The 22,747-nt window shown below is 40.3% G+C and overlaps 1 protein-coding gene across 2 annotated transcripts; it reads left to right on the top strand.

Annotated features, from left to right (window-relative positions):
• The first annotated feature begins 43 nt into the window (after positions 1–43).
• Positions 44–22,287, top strand: araf (A-Raf proto-oncogene, serine/threonine kinase). Of its 2 annotated transcripts, none has more exons than XM_030417560.1 (16): positions 44–143; positions 2,545–2,759; positions 4,940–5,043; positions 5,499–5,601; positions 6,107–6,261; positions 8,943–9,041; positions 9,156–9,300; positions 9,719–9,746; positions 10,525–10,652; positions 10,817–11,019; positions 11,315–11,491; positions 12,350–12,396; positions 12,738–12,856; positions 15,045–15,176; positions 17,524–17,658; positions 18,182–22,287. In XM_030417560.1, the coding sequence occupies exons 2-16, from the start codon at positions 2,649–2,651 to the stop codon at positions 18,320–18,322; spliced, it is 1,827 nt and encodes a 608-aa protein (XP_030273420.1). In that variant the 5' UTR covers positions 44–143; positions 2,545–2,648; the 3' UTR covers positions 18,323–22,287. The 2 variants fall into 2 exon arrangements, with proteins under 2 accessions (XP_030273420.1, XP_030273421.1); XM_030417561.1 differs by lacking the exon at positions 44–143 and adding an exon at positions 397–1,632.
• The last annotated feature ends 460 nt before the right edge of the window (positions 22,288–22,747 follow it).

Here is a 22,747-nt window from a genome sequence, read left to right as displayed (position 1 = left end):
TGTACGGCGGGTGTCGTCCAATCAAAATACGCAGCTACAAGATTCAACCAATGAAGACGTAGCATTTCCGAGGTTTTCCGCTTTCCCTGAAGTTCTTGACAGATCCGACTTCAGATTGAGAGAATTCAAGATGGCTGCTACAGGTAAGAGTTTAACTTGTATCTTATTTGTATTAAAACGCTGTCAGGAAATCAGGCTTTGCTTTTATCGTGACGCATGCTTAGACAAAGCGGTATCTTGCTGTTTTAAGCATGTCAATTAAAAAATGAAGGGTAGCGTATTTTGGGAAGGTACCAGAAGTAGGCAACAAGCTGACGCGGTGGTAACCCCCCCCCCCCCCCCCCCTCCTTTGGCTAACATTAGCTGGCTAAGAGTAGGCAGCATAAAAGCACAGTAAAGCTAGTTACTGAGTTAGCCAGATAATCTCCTCTCCCAGTCCAGTCAGCAATTAGCCAGCTAGCTCCTACAGTGTCAAGCCCACCTGAGGGGAATTTACGAAAGCTTTGATAACTTTGCGACATTAGCATTATGTTGCCATCAACTAATTTCTCACCTTCTTGCTACTGTGCTAATGTTACCAATAAAAGTAGTTAGCTAGTTAGCGTAAATCGTTTAAGTGGCTACCCGAGAGAAACATGGCCTCCCAAAATTCGAAATGTCATATTGCACAGCAGGCAAATCCCTTGCTAAGCTAACTGGCTAACGTCAGCTAGCTTTAGCATCATGCGAGTAGTGAGCTAGTTGGCTGTACTGCAACTTTCACCATCAACTTCATTTCAGCATTATTTTTCAGAGCTTGGCGGGGTACATAGCACATTTTATGAATTAGGTTAACTCAGTATTATAGCTCTTTGATCTGATAACGTTAGCGTAACGTTGAATATCGTTGTCGTTGGACTGTGCCGCTGAATTACACGGGTGAAACCTAACGCTAAGACCCGGTACATGCTAGTCTCTGTTGTAAATTATCGCCTGTCATAATTATAAACTAAAATGATTACGTTCCTCCCTACGGACGAAGATGTACGCTATAGCTCGTGAGAATGAAGGCTCGCTAGTGTTCGTTAGGTGTATCCAGTTGCACTGTATTTTCAGTAACATTGTAAAGTCACATTTTTTAAGTGCTTGCCATCCAACAGACTAGTGATTCTTGTTATTCAAGAGATGTAGCCATCTCTGCTCAGCTGTCAGCATGTTTAGCTTTTTGAATCCCCGTTCATTACATACAAGGGCAGTGTGACAGAGTAGAGATGCATTCTCCCCTCACCACATCAGTGTATTTTTCCTATGATAATTCAATAGTCATAAAACGCTATTATCTGCCAGTAATCACTGTCTACTTTTTCATCATCATTTGTGTTAATGTATAATTTAGCATTTGCTGAATGTTTGACTTTATTGACCCTATGGGGAAATTCTTGACACTTCACGCACATCATCACACAGTACAACACAACAACATACAGCAACGACAGGCAAAGGAACTTGTAGATAAGACTTGTAGTTCCTTCAGCGAGTCACCCTGTTATGGTCCTGTGAGTACCAGCCTTTTTTGCCCAGTTGAGCCCCTCTGCACCTCAGGGACCCACACCTTCGCCCAGGGGGGAGTACAGAGAAGTGGTGATTGAGTAGGTGTGTGATATCCTGTGTTATTGTGTGTGCAACATGCATGATGGTCTCACGGTTGATCTCCAAGAGGTTGGGTGTTAGGAAACCTATTATCTTGATTAGATTATGATATATTGTATATTGGTTATATTAAAGTAGACAGCAACTGAAAGTGGTTGTCCTGATCATGCCCTTTGCATGAAATTGATGGATTGTACAGCTTTGTGCTGTATAGGATTGTCACAATTCTCAAAATCCACAGTCTGATTTGACTTTCAACAGCTAGGCCATTTTTAGATTATCGACTATTTATTTGTAGAAACAACACCTTATATTGGTTGTCTTGTTTTTTATGAAGCCAACCTGATCAAATGTATATAATAAAACACTCAATTTAAAGTTGTAATGGTGCATAATGTTAAGAAAAACATAGTTCTGTATAGTTTTTCAGTTGCATCACAGCTCCGCCTGCATAGATAAAGGAAAATTAATGGTGTCGTTCTGTAGTTTGGAATCTGAAGTAACTACACCAATCTGATTTAACTTTTTTGTGGGGTTTCAATAGGCAAACCGAACCATAAGCCATGGTTACAGGCTAAGGATTTTGTAGTGACTGGAAAAGTGTGGATCCCCCTTCAAATCAAATCACTCATGAGATGATATGTATGTCATTAATGAAAACCATGATCAATTTATCCTGGGTGTTTTCCTTGTGAATAAAAGCCTAACCCTAACCCCCCAAAATTGAATACTTCCTTCGATCGATTTACCACTGAAAAGGTGTTTATCTAAATTACTTGTTAGAAATCCGCCGTAAAAACATCCACTGTCAACCCATGGTATCAGCATGATTTCTAGGGCCAAAAATTAGATCCACTTTATTTCCACAAGAGAGGTGTATTGTTTCCAAACTGAAAGATGTCCATGTTGTTGCAGGTTCGAAGTAAAGGGCTAACTCTTTTGGATCCCACGGTGCATGAAGCTCTCCTGAGGTTGTGGTGTCTAATTCCTGCATCCACCAGCTCCTCCAATCTCTCATCATGTCCTCCACCTCCTCCTCCTACTCTTCCTCGGGAGAGACTAGTCCAGAGGATGTACCCCGAGGTGGGGGCACGATCCGAGTCTACCTCCCCAATAAACAGAGGACAGTGGTGAGATGATTGGCTCTATACTGCTTTTTATCAATTACACAGCTGCTCTTGTCAAAAAACAAATTTTTACATATAACAAATATGAGTATAATGTAACCAGATTTTAGAGTAGGGATGTAACAATAAATAGAAATGTGCGATATCACAATAGAATGATGTTGCTATACTGTCATGGGACTGTGTTTATACATGTAATTATTTTGCTTGCAACTTTCATGGATATAATGTGGAAAAATCAGTATTAATGCATTCAGCTGTCTCTCATTGTATTGTTCTGTTGGAACAGCAGAGGGCGCAATCATACTGCTTAAGAAGACAGACTCGAACTGTCAGCTCACACAGTAGCCTTGGTAGTGTCTGTTCTTGGCAGTGTTTGAGCTGTAGTAATTCTCTGACCTCTTCGGCCTCTGTCCCGGTCTTGCAGCTCCTGTCGGGGTCACTGATCCTCTGGAGCCACTCTTTGCTGTAAAAGTGTTTCTCTGCTCACTAGGTGGCACAAACAGGCTGCCCTGCCACTGCTCTGTCTACTTTTTAAACATGTACATACACAATAAAAATGCAGAAGAACAATAGTGCATGCTTGCAGCATTCACACTAACAAAGAATCTGTACGCAGAAGAACGTATCTTGTGAATGCCTCCTGCATTCACAACCAATTACCTTGCGTAGTAATATTACCTAGGATCAGCAGCTGTGTTTTGAATTACACCTCACAGTGTTGTCCCAAATAACTTTGTTGTGGTCAGAACTAGAGATGCACCGATCAGGATTTTTGGGATCACCGAAAGCAGTATCTGCCGATCCCGATATTGCCGATCACAGTGTCAAATCCATAAATTCTTCTATATTGTTGTCTTGTGTAACTTTCATATATTTAATTAATGATTCTTCTTACACAACATTGACATTGTATTATTAAGTTTAAAAATTAGGAGATGAGAAAGTATCATGAATTGACCACCGTTTTATTGCAGGCTGAGGCAATGTGCAATATTTCACACTCTAGAGACTCTTAGAGACAACTTGGACTCAGCTTACATAGAGTAATTGTAGCTTACTAGTGGGAATGCATGCAGTTAGGGAGGGAATTTTGTCATTTTAGGGGCAAGTCCATTTGGCCTTCACTTTTTTTTCAGGGGCACCAAGGCCACATGACAGGGCACAAAGGCCACTGAGTAAAAAAAAATTTGTGACACCACACTGAATATTAGTGTTATTGAATATTTCTCCCAATAGAAATTCCCCAAAATTATGGCAAAGCAAATTTTTTCCAAACAAAAAATTGTAGAATAACCAGCAGGAGACCACTGATGTGTGGAGTGTTTTGGTGGCACTACACTCTGAATAATAGTGAAGTTATTGAATTTTTTGTAGTTTCTCTTTTCAGTGTTGCACTTTGAAAATACGGTTGTAGCTCGTTGTCTTCCTCACTATGGTAGGAAAGAGCAGTCGTTTGTGTTTTAACAAGGTTTCACTTATACGTTATTGATCCGGGAAGTTCGAATCTGTGAATATATTTCCAACTTTACCGGACTAAATCCTACCACATAAGTCAGTTACGTATCATGTCAAAACCGGCTGAGCTCGCTCGCTGTGCTGTAAGTTTCCTTCTTTTGTTTTGAGACGCTGCTGCTGTTTGAGAGGCTGTGAGTGACTACTGTGCACTCAGGTGGCTGTAATTAAAGGCAAGCCCGCTACACTGACCGGGCCAGGGGCACAGAGGCCACTGTGGCCGTACGATTAGTTATTTTTTTCAGCTGCATCAAGGCCAAAGTGCGGGGCAACAGCGGCCATGGCCACCGTGAAATTCCCACCCTGCATGCAGTCAGTGAACTGTCTCTATATAGAAACGTCATCTGATCGGCCTGATTTGATCTATTTTGAGAACTCGGATCAAAACCGATAGGGGCATTATCGACCGATTGCGATCGGTTGCCGATCGATCGGTGCATCTCTAGTCAGAACATGAATATACTATTATCTGAGAAATAAATGATCTGTACATTGGACTCAAGGTCTAGCCTGCAGGAGCTTCTGTCACAAATGAATCATATGAAGTGTCTCTGTTAACTCAATGTGCAGCTGTCACTTTCAGTCTGCCTCCTTGTTACCTGTGTGTACCTATCCAGTGAATGTCAGGTCAAAGGCTCACATGCTCAAATACAGTTTCCTGTTCTCAGGTGAATGTTCGACAAGGACAGACTGTGCACGAGAGTCTAGATAAAGCACTTAAAGTGAGAGGTCTAAGCCAAGAGTGCTGTGCTGTATTTCGCCTTCTGGAAGGGTAAGATCGCATTATTGTCTGCATGAATGTCCTCCCGCACCATAGAAATAATGGGTTGCATTCCTTATTGCCTACTGAAAAGATCAAGAGACGACATGTACTAATTATCTTAAGTCTCAGATCAATGTATTATACAGTGCGGTTTGTAGATATGTTTGTGAACTAGTGAGACTGATCTAAGAATAATGTGGTGCAAAACTGAAGTTATTTATACATGCTGAGAAATACAGGACCTACTAATAGACATTATGTTTGTTAAGTGTGCTTTAAACATCATGTACTAAACTGTATTTTACTGCATAATTATGACAAAAGAACATTAAGAATTAAAACCAACAAAACAACCTCAGATTTGGAATTTTATAGGTTTTAAAAGTGAGATGTACAATTTTGAAAAAATAAATAAATAAAATGTATGAAGTTTTTCCACTTATTCGCATCTTTTTTCTCTCCAGTCGCAAGAGACTGACAGATTGGGACACAGACATCACCCCTCTGGTTGGAGAGGAGCTCTTAGTTGAGGTCCTGGATGATATTCCCCTCACCATGCACAACTTTGTAAGTGGCTATCAAACACACCTACCGTGTTTACAGGTTCATGGCTTCATGAAATGCCTCATATTAACATAATACTATCCTGGAACGACCTTATATTTGGATTCTTAATTGTTGTTTGCATAAATGTAGAGCTGCACAGCTAATCACAATATTATGACCTTAATTTCCAAATGAATTGGGCTTTTTTTTTGATAAAGGTAAAATGTGTGACAAAACAACATTATAAAGAAGTACTGTAATGCTGCAGAGATCTCCTGAAATACAAATCTTGTTCACCGGATGTAAGAAAATGTGTTTTCTAGTACAGACCCAACAAATGTCACTTTATCAGTTTTTCAGTGAAAATAGCAATTGTGATGCAAAAACTAAATTGGTATTATTTTGCTACCATATCTGTCAAAAATAATCTTTTTTTAGATTGTGTGGCCATATCTCGAGCATTGCATAAAGAGTGGTGTTATTGCTGCTGTAGAGTGAGCATTTTGTGCTCTCTTTATCTGTGCAGGTACGGAAAACCTTCTTCAAGCTGGCCTACTGTGATTTTTGCCACAAGTTTCTTTTTAATGGCTTCAGATGTCAGACATGTGGCTACAAATTCCACCAGCACTGCAGTAGCAAGGTCCCTACTGTGTGCGTAGACATGGATACAGTGAGCAAACGGTGAGTTGAATAAATGTTCTGGATAATGCAGTAAAGCAGTAAAGTTTATTAGTGGGTGTAAGCTCTTGGTGACATTATACAAGATAAAGCCACCTAGGGCTTTTCTGTTCATATGACGCTAACGATGGCTAGAGTTATTGTCCAACTTGCCTGTCTGCTAGGTATACCTACCACTAGGGATGTCCCAATCCGATCAGTAGGATCGGGATCGGGAGATCTGGGCATTTTTCCGCTGATCGGCATCAGCAAATTTGAACGTGGACCCAAGCCCGATTTTCTTCTTTTTTTTTTTTTATGTCAGAGCACAATTTGTGGCAGAACGCAGACGCGCACGTAACGTTACTCTGGCAAATCTGTCAATAAAGTGTCTGCAGTGTGGAAATAACTTTAGATTAGATTGAAATTAGAAAGCGAAAGCAGCCCAACGGCGACATGTAACATCTGCAATACGACCGTTTCGCGGAGCTGCATTTAATCGTACTCAATTTATACGGCTTATAAAAAACAAACTCTCAAAGAATACAAGTTCACTCAAGCAATACAGGTAAAGACACTGAAGCAAAAAAACACTCGCGGATACTTTCAAAAGGAAAGAGAAATATCATCGAGACAGCGACATGGCCACAAATATTACAGAGAGCGTAATTAAATGAAATGCTCTGGATAACCAGCTCATGTTCGTGGTAGAGGATCAGGGTTTTCTTCGTCACCTGGCAATACATTATATTGACTCCACTTTGAGTTACAACGTGCCGGTATGCGCACTAGTTTCGTGGGTCTCATACAGCAGAGCATGTAAAACAGGCAATCGAGGAGATGCTGACCGCGTGTGAAATAGACGAGCAAGCGCGTCCATGTTATTTTACGTGACAACGTAAGGAATTTGTAAAACGCTGTGGATGATATGGAGGTACCAAGCATGAGCTGCGTCTCACACACACTTCAGCTGGCTGTACACGAGGGTCTGCTGTCACAGTGCAGCGTCACACACTCACCTGCTAACACAAGGAAGGTGGCGGCCAATGTTGCAATAGCATATGCAGAATAAGAAAGAGCCATATGAAAGTATATACTTTGTTTCAACAAAATAAAAAAAACCTACTAAGGAACAGCTTGGATGCAGGTACTTTGTTTCTAAATGCAGCTGTATTATCCAGGAAAATATTAGTTAAGGCTGAGTATCGGATCGGGACTCGGTATCGGCAGATACTAAATATTGAAAGATTCGGATCGGGATCGGGGTAAAAAAAACCTGATCGGGACATCCCTACCTACTACCCCTGGCATTGATGTGGTGCAAAAAGAAAGCTGAATTTACCACTAAACTTTTAGTTTTTGTAGACATACATGTGTTCAAAAAAATAACCTGTTACACCTACTTTAATCTTCCCAGCTTTTTCACGAACATTAAGCCACATTTCATTGTCTTCCAGAGTTTTAGCATTTTCACTAGCCCCATTCAGACTGCCGTTTGGATGCAGGGACCCAGCGCTAATTCTCTGCCTCTGTGTGACAGTCTCGGAGGTGGCGAGGGGTGAAAATTCGCTCCGGCGCTGATCCGCCACTGGAGGTAGTATCAGAGGGCGCAGTATTGGTGAACAGAACCATTGTGAATGGATAAGCTGGATGCGCGTATCAAGGGCGTGTTCATCTGATAACAACACAGGTCCTTCACTCATCTAATTAAAGAGAAATTGCCCACAAAGCAACGTTACAGGACCAAAGAACTGTAACATAGCAGCTGTTACTATCTTTGGCAACTTGTATAAGGAAAAAAATAACACAGCTGTACGCGGGGAAGCGTCTGTCCTGCCAACTCTTCGTCACATTTCTGCCCAAAAAACAGCATCTGTCACCAGCAAAAAACTTTAACTCACCAAGTGTTTATTGTAAAAACATCACCGTGACCGTCAGCCCTCCGGACCGAGACTTCAGGGAGCTTTCCCCCAGAACACAGCCTCCCTCCCCGCGAGTGACAGAGTCAGACCGGTCCTGTATGCTGATGGCGATTATGTCATTTAAAGCAAAAAACTTAACTGTGACACTTTCCAGGATGTTTGGAGGGTCAGGATCTCAATCACTACCCATTATAACAGCATTCATATGATTATAAACTGTCCGCGGGTTTAGATTAACAGAAGGGCACCGGTGAAACACCTTGAAAAAACAGACGTCATTATCATGACGAGTGCCGTCATGCCTCTTTAGGAGCTGCAGCGTCGGCTTTCAGTGTGAATTTTTCAGCAGTTTGTCATTAAGACGGAGATGCTTCACTCTGTGTGAATGACCAACGGCAGAGAATTGGCAAACCGCTGCTGCGGCGATAATGCAGAGACTCTGTGTGAAAGGGGCTAGTGTCCTGGCTTTTTTGTTTGTCAAGCCAGAATCATTTTTGTCATTGAAAGAGAGGTTGTTGATAAAAACTGGGGGGTTTTTTGGTGTTTTTTTTGCAGTATTTCAGAAAGGCAACAACACTAAGCACTAAATTGTTCAGTTGATGTGTGGTTTCTGATGTGCGTTTCTTTTTTAAAATTATTATCTGGGCTACATCTTTAAATCAGAGAGCCGAAATTTCAAATAATCAGAGGTGCGCTAACTTTGAATCTATAAATTAGTGTTCCTGATGACTACCACTTGGTTTCATTAAGTCTCTTCGGTCCTTTTTACTATGTTTTGTCCAGGTGTGATCCCAATCCCTGCTCAGATGAGTATCCACAGATATTATTGCCAGAAAATTCCCCATCACAGAGCAACCTAGCCTTAACCCCAGAGCCTGCAGGGTAAGCACCCATATTAAAAGCATATTCACATTAAAAGGACAGTATAGACTAAATCAGTGAAACTGATATTCAAATACATATTGTGACTATTTTACTATTTTACTTTATACTCAGGATGGGCCTCCTGTCCCCAACATCGGCCTTTCGCTTCCCCATGCCGGGTGGAGATGGCCAATCTCTACAGAGGCATCGCTCCACCTCCACTCCAAATGTTCATATGGTCAGCACAGTGGGTCCTGCTGGTGCCAGCATTATAGAGGTCAGTGTTGGCTGCTTGGTCCATGTTTTGATAGGTCGCTACTGTTACAAGGATCCAATTGTGTATATAGTCATTTGACTGTTCCAATGAACATTTAAACTATGTTAACTATTGCCTGTAAAACCGAAATCCCACCTAGTGGCAAGAAAAGAAATTCCAGAATACTGTATGCACCTCTAACGTTCCGCTTTGAATAGCTTTTTGATACCGTTGTAAATAGCATATGTTAGCTTGGTAGACAAGGTTTTGCTTCTGGTGGAAACTGATGATATGGCCAATTTCACACACATCCAGCAGTTAAAGAATTTGGGCTTAATAAAGAAGTTATGAAAAAACACTGACTTCACTATCCTTACTAACCTGTGTATTAAGTTATCAAATTTGAATTGATGTGAACTGTGTCTCTTCTCCTTTTTAGGAAGCACTAAAATTCAACAACACAATTGGTACGTTTTAGATTTTTTTTCCCTCACATTTCTTTCCTCTGTTTTCAGAATGTGTCTTCATTTGCAGGGTCCACAATTAGCACTTCCATAATGCGGGTACAAATCTTGATGGTTGGTTGCTTAGATAGGCCTGCTTCACGACTAACTATAACATATAGGTTTATTGATTTATGTTTTTCTTTCTACTCAATGTTGGCGGCATGCGACGAAAGACCTTCAACTGTGTCACAATTGATTATGGAGCCTTGCTGTCCACCGTTGTTACCATTATCTAACTAGCTCCATATTTCCCTTCTGTGAAGAATTCAGGAGGACGTCTTTGTAACATTGAATGAGTATTTTTTTTTTCTTCTATCTGGAAATCCAAAAATGAAATTGCAGAATGCAGTCCTGATTAGCCGGTAGCAATCAACTTTAACAGGTTTTAATGCTGCTATGCATTGTCCTGATTGCAAAAATGTCTCTCAGAGAGTCTACAGCCCGAAGTTGACATGGAGAATCAGTTATATTCAGGAAAATGTATGTACCAAAATTAATACAGTTGTTACAAGTAAAGCACCGGGCTGACCGAAAATGCCTTTAAGGAGACGTTGCATTGGCACTGATAAAAAGGTAAAGGGCAGACAAAGAGGGATAAATTGAGCTCCTCTATGGCCTGAAAGTAGTCTCAAAACTTGGGCAAATAAAAAACAGTCAGGGAGCTCAGCCTGTACGAATGGTCCCTGGTGTCATTACCCGTTTTGAAATATTCTCAGATCCTGTCTTCCCATTCCTGCAGGTCCTGAGCCCTCACCAAAGCCCTCCACCAGCCCACCTTCTCTCGGGTCTCCAGGGAGGAGACCACCCAAGTCTCCTTCAGAGCACAAGGAGCGCAAGCCCTCTTCGTCCGATGACAAAAAGAAAGTGGTATGTGGTCTTTAGCCTCCTACACAGGCCATTGGTTGTCTTCAGACAAGTGAATAGAGAGTTAATAGTAACAGCCATACCCTTGAAGGTTGGTTATGTAAAAATTCCAGGTACTTATGGTGTGCGTTAGTAGTTCAAAACATTAATTCCATGTGTTGTTTCAGCACCGAGGGGGCTACAGAGATTCAAGTTACTACTGGGAGGTCCATTCAAGAGAAGTCAACATTCAGAAGAGGATAGGTGCTGGCTCCTTCGGAACGGTCTTCAAGGGCAAGTGGCACGGAGATGTGGCAATCAAGATCCTTAAAGTCACAGAGCCAACGCCAGAGCAGTTACAGGCCTTCAAAAATGAAATGCAGGTCTTGAGGTGAGAAATGTTGTCTGTGTTTTACATAACTTCAAGTCTTTGAGCAGGGCACTGACAGCAGCAGTTCTTTTTGTCTAACAAAGATAAACATGTTTGCACTCGTCATCGATAGCTGACACTACTGATGCAACTTCTTTTGTAATCAGTAAAAATATTGAGAGAAAAAAAGACTGTCAAGTGTATAATAATTTGGTGGGCACCAATTAAAACGATTTAATAACCAGACCTTCATTTTAATCTGATTGTGGATGTAAAATGGAATTTCTAACACTATTGCCATTTCTTTTCTCTGCAGGAAGACCCGGCATGTCAACATCCTGCTGTTCATGGGCTACATGACTAAGCCCAACTTTGCCATCATCACACAGTGGTGTGAAGGCAGCAGCTTGTATCGCCATCTGCATGTCACAGAAACCAAGTTTGACACTATGCGTCGAATTGATGTGGCCAGACAAACAGCACAGGGCATGGAGTAAGACTAGCTGATACATTTCATTTCACCCTCACCACTTACCCACGTACCCATGAATTAACATCTGTTTAGATATTGTTTAAATTGTTCCAAAGGGTTTCAGCACAGTGAGAACGAGTATGGAATTTAATTTGAGTAATTTACATGTCTGGATTATTATGGAAAAATGGTAGAGAGGAATAGTTCTAGACTCTCCTGTTTATAAAATAAAAATGTCAGGATAGACATTGATTGACAATTTGATAAAAACTGAATTGATCATACTAGCAGACTGTTTTTCATGGTGATCAGAAGATGGATGTTGTTGATATATGGCTATCGCCATATAATGGATTGTAGATGCTAAAAAGCCAAAATTCATTGCAGTTGTGCATTGAAAAGTGTCTTTCTTTAACTTTGGTCAGAGTGGCAAGCCCCTGCCCCATTCTTGCTTGGTGGGTGCCTTTGCAGCATTCCACAACTTTCCCAGTATTTTGTTGCCTCTGTCCCAACTGGTTTGAAATGGGCTTCTGGCATCAAATTCGGAATGTGTATTAATTTACAAGACAAGTGAACCTGAATTAATTAATCCTACAGAGAAGTCTGGAAAAGTATTTAAAAAATAAATAAAATGGAAAGTGTGTATGAACCCTGGTTTCAATTATGGTCTGAAAAGTAAAAAGTAGGAATTGATAGTCAGATATTGTACAAGAGGCACTCATGTAGTAATGGTAAAAGTTAAAGACTGGCTACTGTAAGACACTGAGAAAGCACCGCTGCCTTTTGATACTGCAGAGGGTCAGTCATTTAACTCTAGTCTTGTCAAAGCTTTCCCTACAAAGATGAAATCAATGATTTTGACTTTTTTTTCTCTTTCAGTTATCTTCATGCAAAGAACATAATTCATCGAGATCTGAAATCAAACAGTATCCTTGTTTTGCCCAGTGATATATTTGAATTATGCAGTTATTTGGATATGAGTTTTGTTCTTAGACTGCTGTAAACTAGACTAATGACTACAAAAGCAAATTTGAACACTAGTGTTAGCAGCTAGCAGACAGGTTTATCTGCAAATAACCGTTAATTAACACATGTGTATTAGGTCAGCAATGTGTTTTTTTGTCTCTGTACTCTGTGGTAGATTGGCTTTGAAATAAAACAATAGCTTGAAGGTAGTATAAGATACATTGCCCTGTTTTTACATTGGTAACTAATACCATGAACATGTACACTATTCATTGTGATATTTCTTGAGCTCTGCTGCTAGATATTTTTCTCCATGAGGGCTGGACTGTAAAGATCGGTGACTTTGGCTTGGCCACAGTGAAGTCTCGTTGGAGCGGCTCTCAACAGGTAGAACAGCCCAGTGGTTCCATTCTCTGGATGGTAAGCTCCTCATTTTTTATTACATTTGATTACTTTGATTCAATGAAGACACATCCAGTAAAATGACTGGGATTATTATAAAACTACTCCATAAAGGAAGTGGTGGCTAAAAAAAGTATTCACATGATCTCAGTTCTTATCTACTGCGATTCAGAATCGATTCGTAAGCATGTTTATTAATAACCTGGCATTGACTGTAAACGGAAGAACAACTGCAAGGGAAGTACAGAGTTTTCTTGAAGTTCATCTTCAAGCAAGCTAGCGGTTGCTAGCATTTATTGATCTAGTCTGACAGAAACTCTGCTTCTGCTCAGCATCTTGTACAACAATGGCCCCCTGGATCTAACAGAGAGGCTGCCCTTGCTACTTGACTTCAACGTTAATAACACAGCAGAGCACACACCCTTCTTTTGTTATTTTGTTGGCATGTGTGCTTTCAAATTAATTAAATCACTATTTGATGCTGTTAACTTTTTATAATTTAAAAAGGCAGCGGGTCATTTAACTTTATTTCCAGTTGTGTTTCATATTGGATTTCAACAGATTACGCACACCGGTGAATGGATTGGCATGTATCTTGTTGTTTTGTCCGTCTCTCAGAATAATTCTCTCTATATGTTTAATGATCTAATGCGCGATCCTCAATAGGCGGCCCGCCGGCCTCCTGTTTGTGGCCCCAGAACTTTTATTCCTTCACCATGTGTTTTGGTTGGGTCAGCACGTGTGCACCGGGACTTGTCTCCATGCCAACGATACAGAGACAGCTGGGTCACTCACCGCTGCGAACGCAACTTTTAACTTTCACTTTTATTTTCGGAGCAGTTCGCGTATTCACATTTTGCCGGTGGTAAAGGATTGAAAATGGCGTGTTTCCAAGTAAACTGCTATTACAAAGTGGACAGTGAAAATCCGTGAATCAGAAAAGTAGGAATTTAAAATTTGCATTCATTCTCCCTCTGACCAGGACAAGCCCCACGTATCTGACAATACAGCGGTAACAAAGGCCAGACGTAGTTTAACTAGTTCTACCCCGTCTCATCATGTATTATCAAACACACAAATATTGTAACGGACGGGGAGTTTCTCCCGGCAAACACCCTTTCACTCACGGTGCCAAAATGTTTATCATCCTTGTTAAAACTCAACACCATTTAATCAAAGAACAAATGACGTGAATTAACCCACAGCTATCTTACATATCATCTTATTCACAAACACATTCACGAACCATAATTACACCAACATCAACAGAATACCCAAGAGTCATTGCACCACAGTCCACAAGGTGCGTTACAATATGCCAGGAGAAGCTTTGATGAAGATTTCCAATTTGAAACGGCATTATGAGACGAAGCATAGGAATTTTGAAGAGACATTTCCTCAAAATTCAGAGATAAGCACAACACATATAAATGCACTGAAATCGTCATATCAAGCTGCAAGCAGGATTCTTGTCACATCTATATCACAATGAAATAAAATAATGCATGACTGAAGTGATGGACACAATGTTTGAAGGCAAACAAAAAGAGGAAATATTCTACTATGTATTTTAATTTATGTTAAAATGGAAATTAGATTTTATTTTAGTTCGTATTTTGTTGTTTAGAATGAAAAGGACATTTTGTTTTGAATATTACAGTATTATTGCATGTGGCCTGACCGACCTCAATACATGGACCTTTGAGTCATTGAAAAAAATCCTTGTGGCCCTTTAAGATTTGTATTTGAGTACCCCTGGTCTAATGTGACATGATGCACCTTACTACATAAATGTTGATGTAAATGTAGATAATTGTATTGTTAACCTTTTCAATACTTTAAACTTAGATTTCATATCCATACATGCAGTTGAGCACTGGTTATTGGCAGATGCACTTATCGTCCACAACTTTAAAAAAATCCCTATTTGATATTGTGCAGGCTATCCTTGGCTAGCCAAACATCTCTGACCCATTTAGGCATGGTCTTGAGACCTCTGAGGGTGCCCTGTGATGTCTGGCATCAGGACGTATTGTGGTGGATCCTTTGGGTCCTGTATGTTGGGGGTTGGAGCCTCCATGGATCGGACTTGTTGTGGTACATTCCACAGATAGCTGATCAGTGTATATGTCTGTTATATTTGAGACATCATTATAATTGATTCATGCTTATTCTTGTCTTTTTGTTCTTTTCAATTAATCCTAAGGCTCCTGAGGTGATCCGCATGCAGGACAGCAACCCATATACGTTCCAGTCTGATGTATATGGCTATGGAGTAGTACTGTTCGAGCTGATGTCAGGGACCCTGCCTTACTCCAATATCAACAACAGAGATCAGGTTACATGAGACTACTCGTCTTTTTGTCCACACAACACTGACACAGTCTCTTGATAATTCCAAATTGTCTTTCACACATGGTGAAGTGTCTTTACTTTTATCCTCTCTGGTGTTTATACCAGTTGAAAACACAATTTATCCTCCAGTCATGAGGAACAGCTGGCTTTCACCAAATGTCATATTCACTACTGTGTTAGCATTGTTAGTGGTCTATTTGGGTTGCATGCCTCTAACAGTCTGCACCACATTCTAAGCATCTATAGCCACACGATGCTGTAGGTGGCACAGGAGCAAATTTCTCAACCACCACTGCAAAGACCTGTATCTACATAGGGATAGGGCTACTGCACATCCAGCCTGGTTGTGTGTTCCACTTAATTCTAGTGGTAGGTGGTAACAATGTACCCTGTGTTTGACATGTTGTGATATGTTGTGATACTAACCCCAAGATTAGAAGCTGATTGCGGCCATCCTAGACAATACTTGCAGGCTAGAGGTGCACCACAACACATTTTAGATTTGTCCGTCTGCTCCAGTCAATCCATTCAATATTTAGAATAAAACACCCTTTGTAGCCTCAGGATTTACAGTATAACAACGATATACATAATCAAAACAGACAAAACATGAAACCTTTTGACCAAATCGCCTAATCGTCTATAGTAGAATCGCAGAAAAAAAAAAGAAGAAATAATCTGTCTTAGCATCACACGCACGGTCATAGTTTGGTGCCTGGTGGAGTAAGTGCATAACTGTTGCAAAAGAGGATTAATTGACTGACTGTTTTAGCTTCAATTTCATCTTCCATACATCTTCAATATTTGGAGCAAATTAGGGATGTAACAGTATGAAAATTTCACACCGTGGTAATATTGACCAAAATTATCATGTTATTGGTATACCGCGGTATTTATTGAATGTCTTCAAAATGTTGAAAAAACACTGATAAATTGAAATAATTTCACCAAGATTTATATTTGAAATAGATTTATCATACATTAAAATAGTCAAAATCCAAAACCTTAAGAAAAAAATGCAAAATCAACATTAAACAAGTATAAAAGAATGTATCAAAACTGTGCAAAATAAACCTTAAATACAGTAGAGATTGTGATGTTGTGGCAGCAGCGCTCGATTGGCCAGCAGAACCTCTGTGAAAAAAATGATAAGAAAATCTCATTATTAATTATTACTGTCATTGTTACTTAATACTAAGGGGGCAACCAGCAGATCACAAAACTCACCATTTAGATCATTTCACGTTTGTGAGAAACAGGTTGGATCAAAACAAAAAGGATAATCCTTAAATGAATTATGAATACTCTATTTTGGCTCTTATCTCTCACTAGACACTTGTTATATTCACCATTTTATATTATTCTTTATATATAGTCTATTCTACAAATAATCCACAAGTATTATATTTTTCTGATATTACTTGAAATGTAAGTCAGTCATCTCAGTCAGTTTGTGTTCACTAACTTAGTCCACCCAATACGTGTTTGTCTCAAATCCTCCTCACTGCAGCTCTGCATCAATATTTGGGCAATTATTAGGTCAACTTTAAAGAGTGAAATCTACAGTTAATAAGCATAACAAGCGCAAGTTGTGCGCTGCGCATGCGTAGTGAGAATTAAGAAGTATCTTTTTTTTTGTTTAAAGATTTTTTTCCGGCATAGACACCTTTATTAAGCAGTAGACAGATAGGAAATATGGGAAAGAGAGGGGATGTGGCATGCAGCAAAGGACCTCCGGCTGGAATCGAACCAGGGTCGGCTGCGTATGTGGCATGCACGCTAACCACTCGACCACCTGCGCACCCATTAAGAAGTATCTTGCGAGTTTTTCACACCGTGGTTATCGACCACAGCGGTTACCATGGTAATTTAAACTTAAACAGTAACCTTCCCCGTCAGGAATTTTACCATGGTTTACCGTGACACTGGTAACCGTTACATCCCTAGAGCAGATTTTAATGGGGATTTGGTCATGGCTTTTTTTTATAGAGATATTTTGTCTTGGAATAAAGTCTAGTGCAATTGGAAATTTTCACCTGTTTATGACTCATCCTCTGGAAACCTTGAATGTCTGTACCAAATGTCATGGCAATCCATCCAATGGTTGTGGAAGTTATTCGCTCACTTAAGTGCCTCACTAACTGACCAACAAATGGGTACATCACATTATATTGTAGCTGTGTCACATTCTCCTGCTGTGTCAAATAGAGACTTTTAAAACCTGGTGCCAAAAATCTTTCATCTTTTTACTCTGGCTTAATGGCAGAGTTCCTGTATACGAATCACACTGAATGATTTCAGTAACTGTGCCCTTTTTGTCTCTTTCTCAGATAATCTTCATGGTAGGACGCGGTTACTTGTCGCCAGACCTCAGTAAGCTGTATAGTACCTCACCCAAGTCAATGAAAAGGCTGATCATTGACTGCCTGAAATTCAAACGTGATGAGAGGCCCCTGTTTCCACAGGTGAGGAATGTGTTTGTTACACATGAGCATAAAGCCATTCTACAAAATTACAATTACAAACCAAAGGCTGGCTCTTTAGACGACCCTCAGTGTTTCTTGTGCTGTTTGTGGCTAACACTGGGGTTGGGGAGGCGAGGGGTACTTCATCAGTTGCAATCACTATCGCAACCACGAGATGCCACTCACACTGGACATTTAATCCAGGCTACCCATTTGCGGGAATGCAATGCTGTGTGCCTTTTTCCATTTATGGTGTAGTATGTCGACACTATGTTCCATCTGCTTATATATCTCTTTAAAAAGTCGCAGAAATGCAAGAACAAAACAAATGTACTTGTAATAAGAAATGTTATCTAAATGCTGATTATGTCGTCATATAAATGATCAGTAGATGGAGCACATTCACTCTTGTCTGTAAACAGGAAAAACAACCAGGTGGCTTCAGGGTGACGACCAAATGAATAGGAACACTGTGTTTAAATGTTATTAACAGCTGTCTTTGAATTTGCTTTTCCTTCACCAGATCCTGGTAGCCATTGAGCAGGTTCAAGACCTGCTGCCGAAAATTGAACGGAGTCGTTCGGAGCCATCGCTCCATCGGGCCGTCCATGCAGAGGACCTGAACCCCCTCCTGTTCCACACCACCAGGCTGATGCCCCTTTAATCTTCCCACAGCACTGGGCAGATGGGCCGACACCCTGTGCAAACCCACAGCATTTCGTGCCTCAGAGAGGCTAGAGGCGGACTGTCCTGACAGACTGCCACCCTAAACTCAGTCCCCACCCCTGCAGTGCCCTGGAGCTACAGCACTTGGCGCAAGAATCTGTATATGCAATAAGAACCTTAACACATAATTTAGTCTTTTCCGTTAAACAAGTGACAAAGATCTGCTAATTAGTAGAAATAATTGTCTGCTGTAATTAGTATGTTATAATGCCTCTGCTCAGGCCTTGAGAAAGAGAGAGAAAAGCCATCAAACTGGTTGTGAACCATTCGATACTTTGATCTATGAGGAGGAATCTTCTGTTGTTTTGAGAAAAAGTAAAAATAGACGTGTTTTGCACATCTAAACTGTGTTGCCAATTTTCAGTGGTAAAATAGTCATCAGATGTTTAAGCAGCACTGTGATCATAGCCAAAATGTTCAGTTCATTAGCCATAATACTAGAGCTGCTGGTTCAAGGTCACTTGATCAGCTTAGATGTCATGTCCCCCTGCAGTCAAATACATTGTAAATTTTACCAGAGATCAGAGGTGTCAAAGTATTGATTTAAAGGAAATGGAGTTCCTGTTAGAGAATGTTTTGTGAAAGATTTGCCATTTTGTCTCCGTGGAAGCTCCAGTGTTTACTGCTTTACAACTTCAGACACTGAGTTTGAGCTAAGAAAAAAAGAGAATAGTTACTTTGGTGAAAGTGTCTCTATCTTGGGAACTTCAGAAAAACATCTTTAATTCAGATAGCAACAGCCTCAAAGTCTTGACGGTGAACACCTACCCCAGCAGAGCCTGGAAATATTGGCCATAGATCACACACACATAAAATCACACTGCTTTAATGTGGTAGAGGTATGCATCTTGATTCAGTTATTCCTCTGCTGAAAACATTGTTGTTTGGAAACAACACAACCAACCAAGTTCAAATGGGCTTGACACATTTCCTTCAAAGTCCCTAAAAAAGAAAGAAGGAAAAATAGACATAAAGAAAGGGGGGAAAAAAGTAAGTAATAACCCCTCTCAAGACACTTTTAATTCCTGAAACAATATTTTTTAATGTTACCTTTACTGTTATTGCGCTTACTCCATTGGGATTCTCTCAGCTTGTTGTTAAATTCAGACTGAGATCAGGATTAAATTGTTGGGACCAACATATTTTCAGTGTACACAGAAAAACTTTTCTATTATTGAATTTGTCGTCCTGATATTCCCAACTCCCATAAAACACGAGTTAATCACCAATAGGGTGCTAACACCCAGCAACAATAATGGCATGTAGAAAACTATTCTGTAGAGAGAGAGTTCACATAAGGGGCTCTGAATTGACAGCGTAGTATTAATTGATCCTACAACCTTGTTAACTGCTACACTTCAATATTGTGTAAGAATTAGTACTCATCATGCAATGCTCTCTGCAGAGCACATTGAAAAAGAATTTGAAAAAGAACATGGAACTCCCTTATCAGACAGTCATCATGCAAGTCATCTAGACTGCACAATTGCAGATAAGATTCCTTTTCACAAATGTTCTCTTCTTGAATTGAGTCGTTTTTAGCCTAATTAGGAATTGACAGACCTGTTTAGCGATTTGCAGTTTTAATGTAAAGATTAGTTGTGTTGATGCTACAAGATAGTGAGTTGTCTATGTAGTTTGTTTTAATACCCCTCAGAGATCAGACACATTGGGACTAGAGTCTATTGACACAGCACACAGCCTTAAGAGTCTTAAGAATGTATTCTTAATGCTCTCAAATGCTGCACCATGGATTAGCCACTGGTCGATGTTTCACAGATAAACCCTCAGACTTAACCATTACTGTAGCTGTTGATGATGTATTAACACAGTGGGCAACTTGGTCAGTCAGTCACTTTATTTCCAACACACTATGGGAGGTGTGAGAAGTAGTTTGTGTTCTTCAAATACTTAAGAGTTCAGCGTGCTTCAAATGACCCAGGTTGTAAGACGTGTAGTCAGACCACAGCTAAAGGCTACCTGTGTTAAACTGTTCTTAATGGCATCCGGCAGGATGATAAACCTGCTTTTATAGTTGCCGATCTTTAAACACAAACTGTCTTGAGTCGTACAATGGCTCAGGGTGGTGGTGCACAGTTAGGGCTGTCTCCTGACGGCATACATACGGTTGCTCTACATTACACTCACTGTGATGGTAATAGTGTGAGGAATGAAATGGAGCCCTTGACGTTCAAATGCTGCTTATTTTCACTTGGCAACAAACTGCCTAAAGTGTCCATGACTGTCCAATTTGTCTGTTTGAGAAATTAAAACCTAAACATGCTCTGGCTTACCCACTGATCCCACTGTTCAAACAGGAGTTCAGGTGCACTATATGAGTGGATAAATATTTCATTTGAAGCATAATGAGGCCTTACAATATGATCAAGCAAATCATGTTTGTGTTTTGCCAGTCATCCCATTGGTCATGTACATTGAGCTAGCTGGCTAGTTGAGTAGCATTAATGTATTGGTGTTAAGAACAGTCAAACAGTTTTTTGAGACTTGTCATTGTTTTGTCATGACTAGGACAACTGAAGAGGCTTTCATTATCAACTTAAACATCTAAATCAGATTTAGCGGACGCATGGAAACCTGTTGATGGCAAGTAAAGCTCAGTGATCCAGTGTGGTATATTGCTTTTGTGACATTGACACGACCCTTCCATCTGGACCTTGCACACTCACCATGTGCTTGCATGTTTTTTGGATGCCTATACACCCAAGTAATTGTTCAAGGCTAGTTCCAACCCTGTTGAATCACTGTTGTGGAGTGGCAACCAGACAGCTACCCTGCCTTCAGTACAGTGTGCATTGACTGAATGTACAATGTGCCCAGTGTTTCTTGGCCAAGACTGTTTTTCTGCTCACTGCCCGTCTGTCCCTGCTCGCTTCTCTGGAGAAGAATGAATGAATGAAGGGTGACTTGTTGATCATGTTGCTCACAGTGTGATCTCTGGGTTAGGCCTGTAACTAGTCGTCATTGTTGTTGTTGTTTCGTCACTGAAGTGGTAAATGAACTCAGCTAGGCAGACACAAATGGAAGTGTCAGGATTGTGTTCGACCCAACACTCATTGCTCAGGTGTGCATCACTTCATAATGCAGTACGTTTTTATAGCAATTTATCTGATAAAACGGGCTGCCTGACCAAACTTTTAGATTTGGTCAAATTAAAAGCTACAGCTGTGTAAAGACCCTCCTAAGTAGTGATTGCGGATCTATAATGGTGTGTGGTGCTCTCTGGCATGGCTGTTATGTTTTAGAGGTCAGTGGGTCTGCTTCATTATGAGCGTGAAGCCCTCAGTTCACATCTTTCATGAATTATAAACCTATTCGATGAAAAAGCACTTTACACCGATGTGAAACCATCAAAAGTGTAGATGACGGAGGGACTTCATGCTGGTGTGTCCTTTACTTGAACCGTGCATGAAGCTGCTGTTGCTCTGCATCCTGTGTGATCCGTGACACTAGTGTAAAATACAGTTTATCTTACAAGCCTTTTTCTCTTTAGAGCCTCGACTAGCAATGTTAGGGATTTTGGTTGGGTTTAAACTTATAGGTCATCACATGAGCAAAAGTGTGCTCTATGTTCTTCAATTTATTTCCTTTAGAAATTGAGATGACTGCAGCTAAAATACAAATTCAATCATGAAGTTTTCAACCAGACCATTGACACTGTTCAAAGTATCAGCAGGGAATTGCTTTAAGTGCTTTAAATAAAGATTCCTGTCATTTTCACCTGGAAGCTAGTGAGTGAGTTCAGTCTCCCAAATGGAAATGGTTAATTCTGAGAAAACAAATAATACCTAAAGATGAAACATTTCTTAAATTGACAGTGATGCAGTGGCTGCAGACAGTGATTTCATTGTCACATCTATCTCAATACAATACTTTTCATGTACAGTGTACCTGAGTTATTGATTACTGAACATTCCTACTCTTCAATCCATAAGTGATGAGTGATTCCCTCCCAATGAAACGACTACGTAAAATGGGACAAAATTCTGTCCTCATTTTGGACAGAAATCTGGTTTAGTTTGAAATAATAGGCGACCTAACCTTAACTTTGAAGTCATTGCCTTTTTAGTAACACATTCCCTCCCTGTAAAAAAAGTTAGAAGGCCAAAATAAATGGCAGTAAACCTGCATGTAACTGCCAGAATGGAGATACTTGGACTGCTGGAGCCTCGTTATGTTTGCTTTAAGCACAGGCTGCATTTTTGCACAGGAGGGCGACTATGGATTCTGTTGAATTTCTTACTGTTTGAAACATCCCATCACAGCCACTATGGAGAGGAAGAGTTACTACAGCAATCACAGAGTCTTTCACTTGGCATGTGAGAATTGTACGAAGAGATAAAAA

Source organism: Sparus aurata, chromosome 5 (genome assembly GCF_900880675.1).
Source record: "Sparus aurata chromosome 5, fSpaAur1.1, whole genome shotgun sequence".
NCBI lineage: Eukaryota > Metazoa > Chordata > Actinopteri > Spariformes > Sparidae > Sparus > Sparus aurata.
This window is presented reverse-complemented; position numbering and strand designations above follow the sequence as displayed.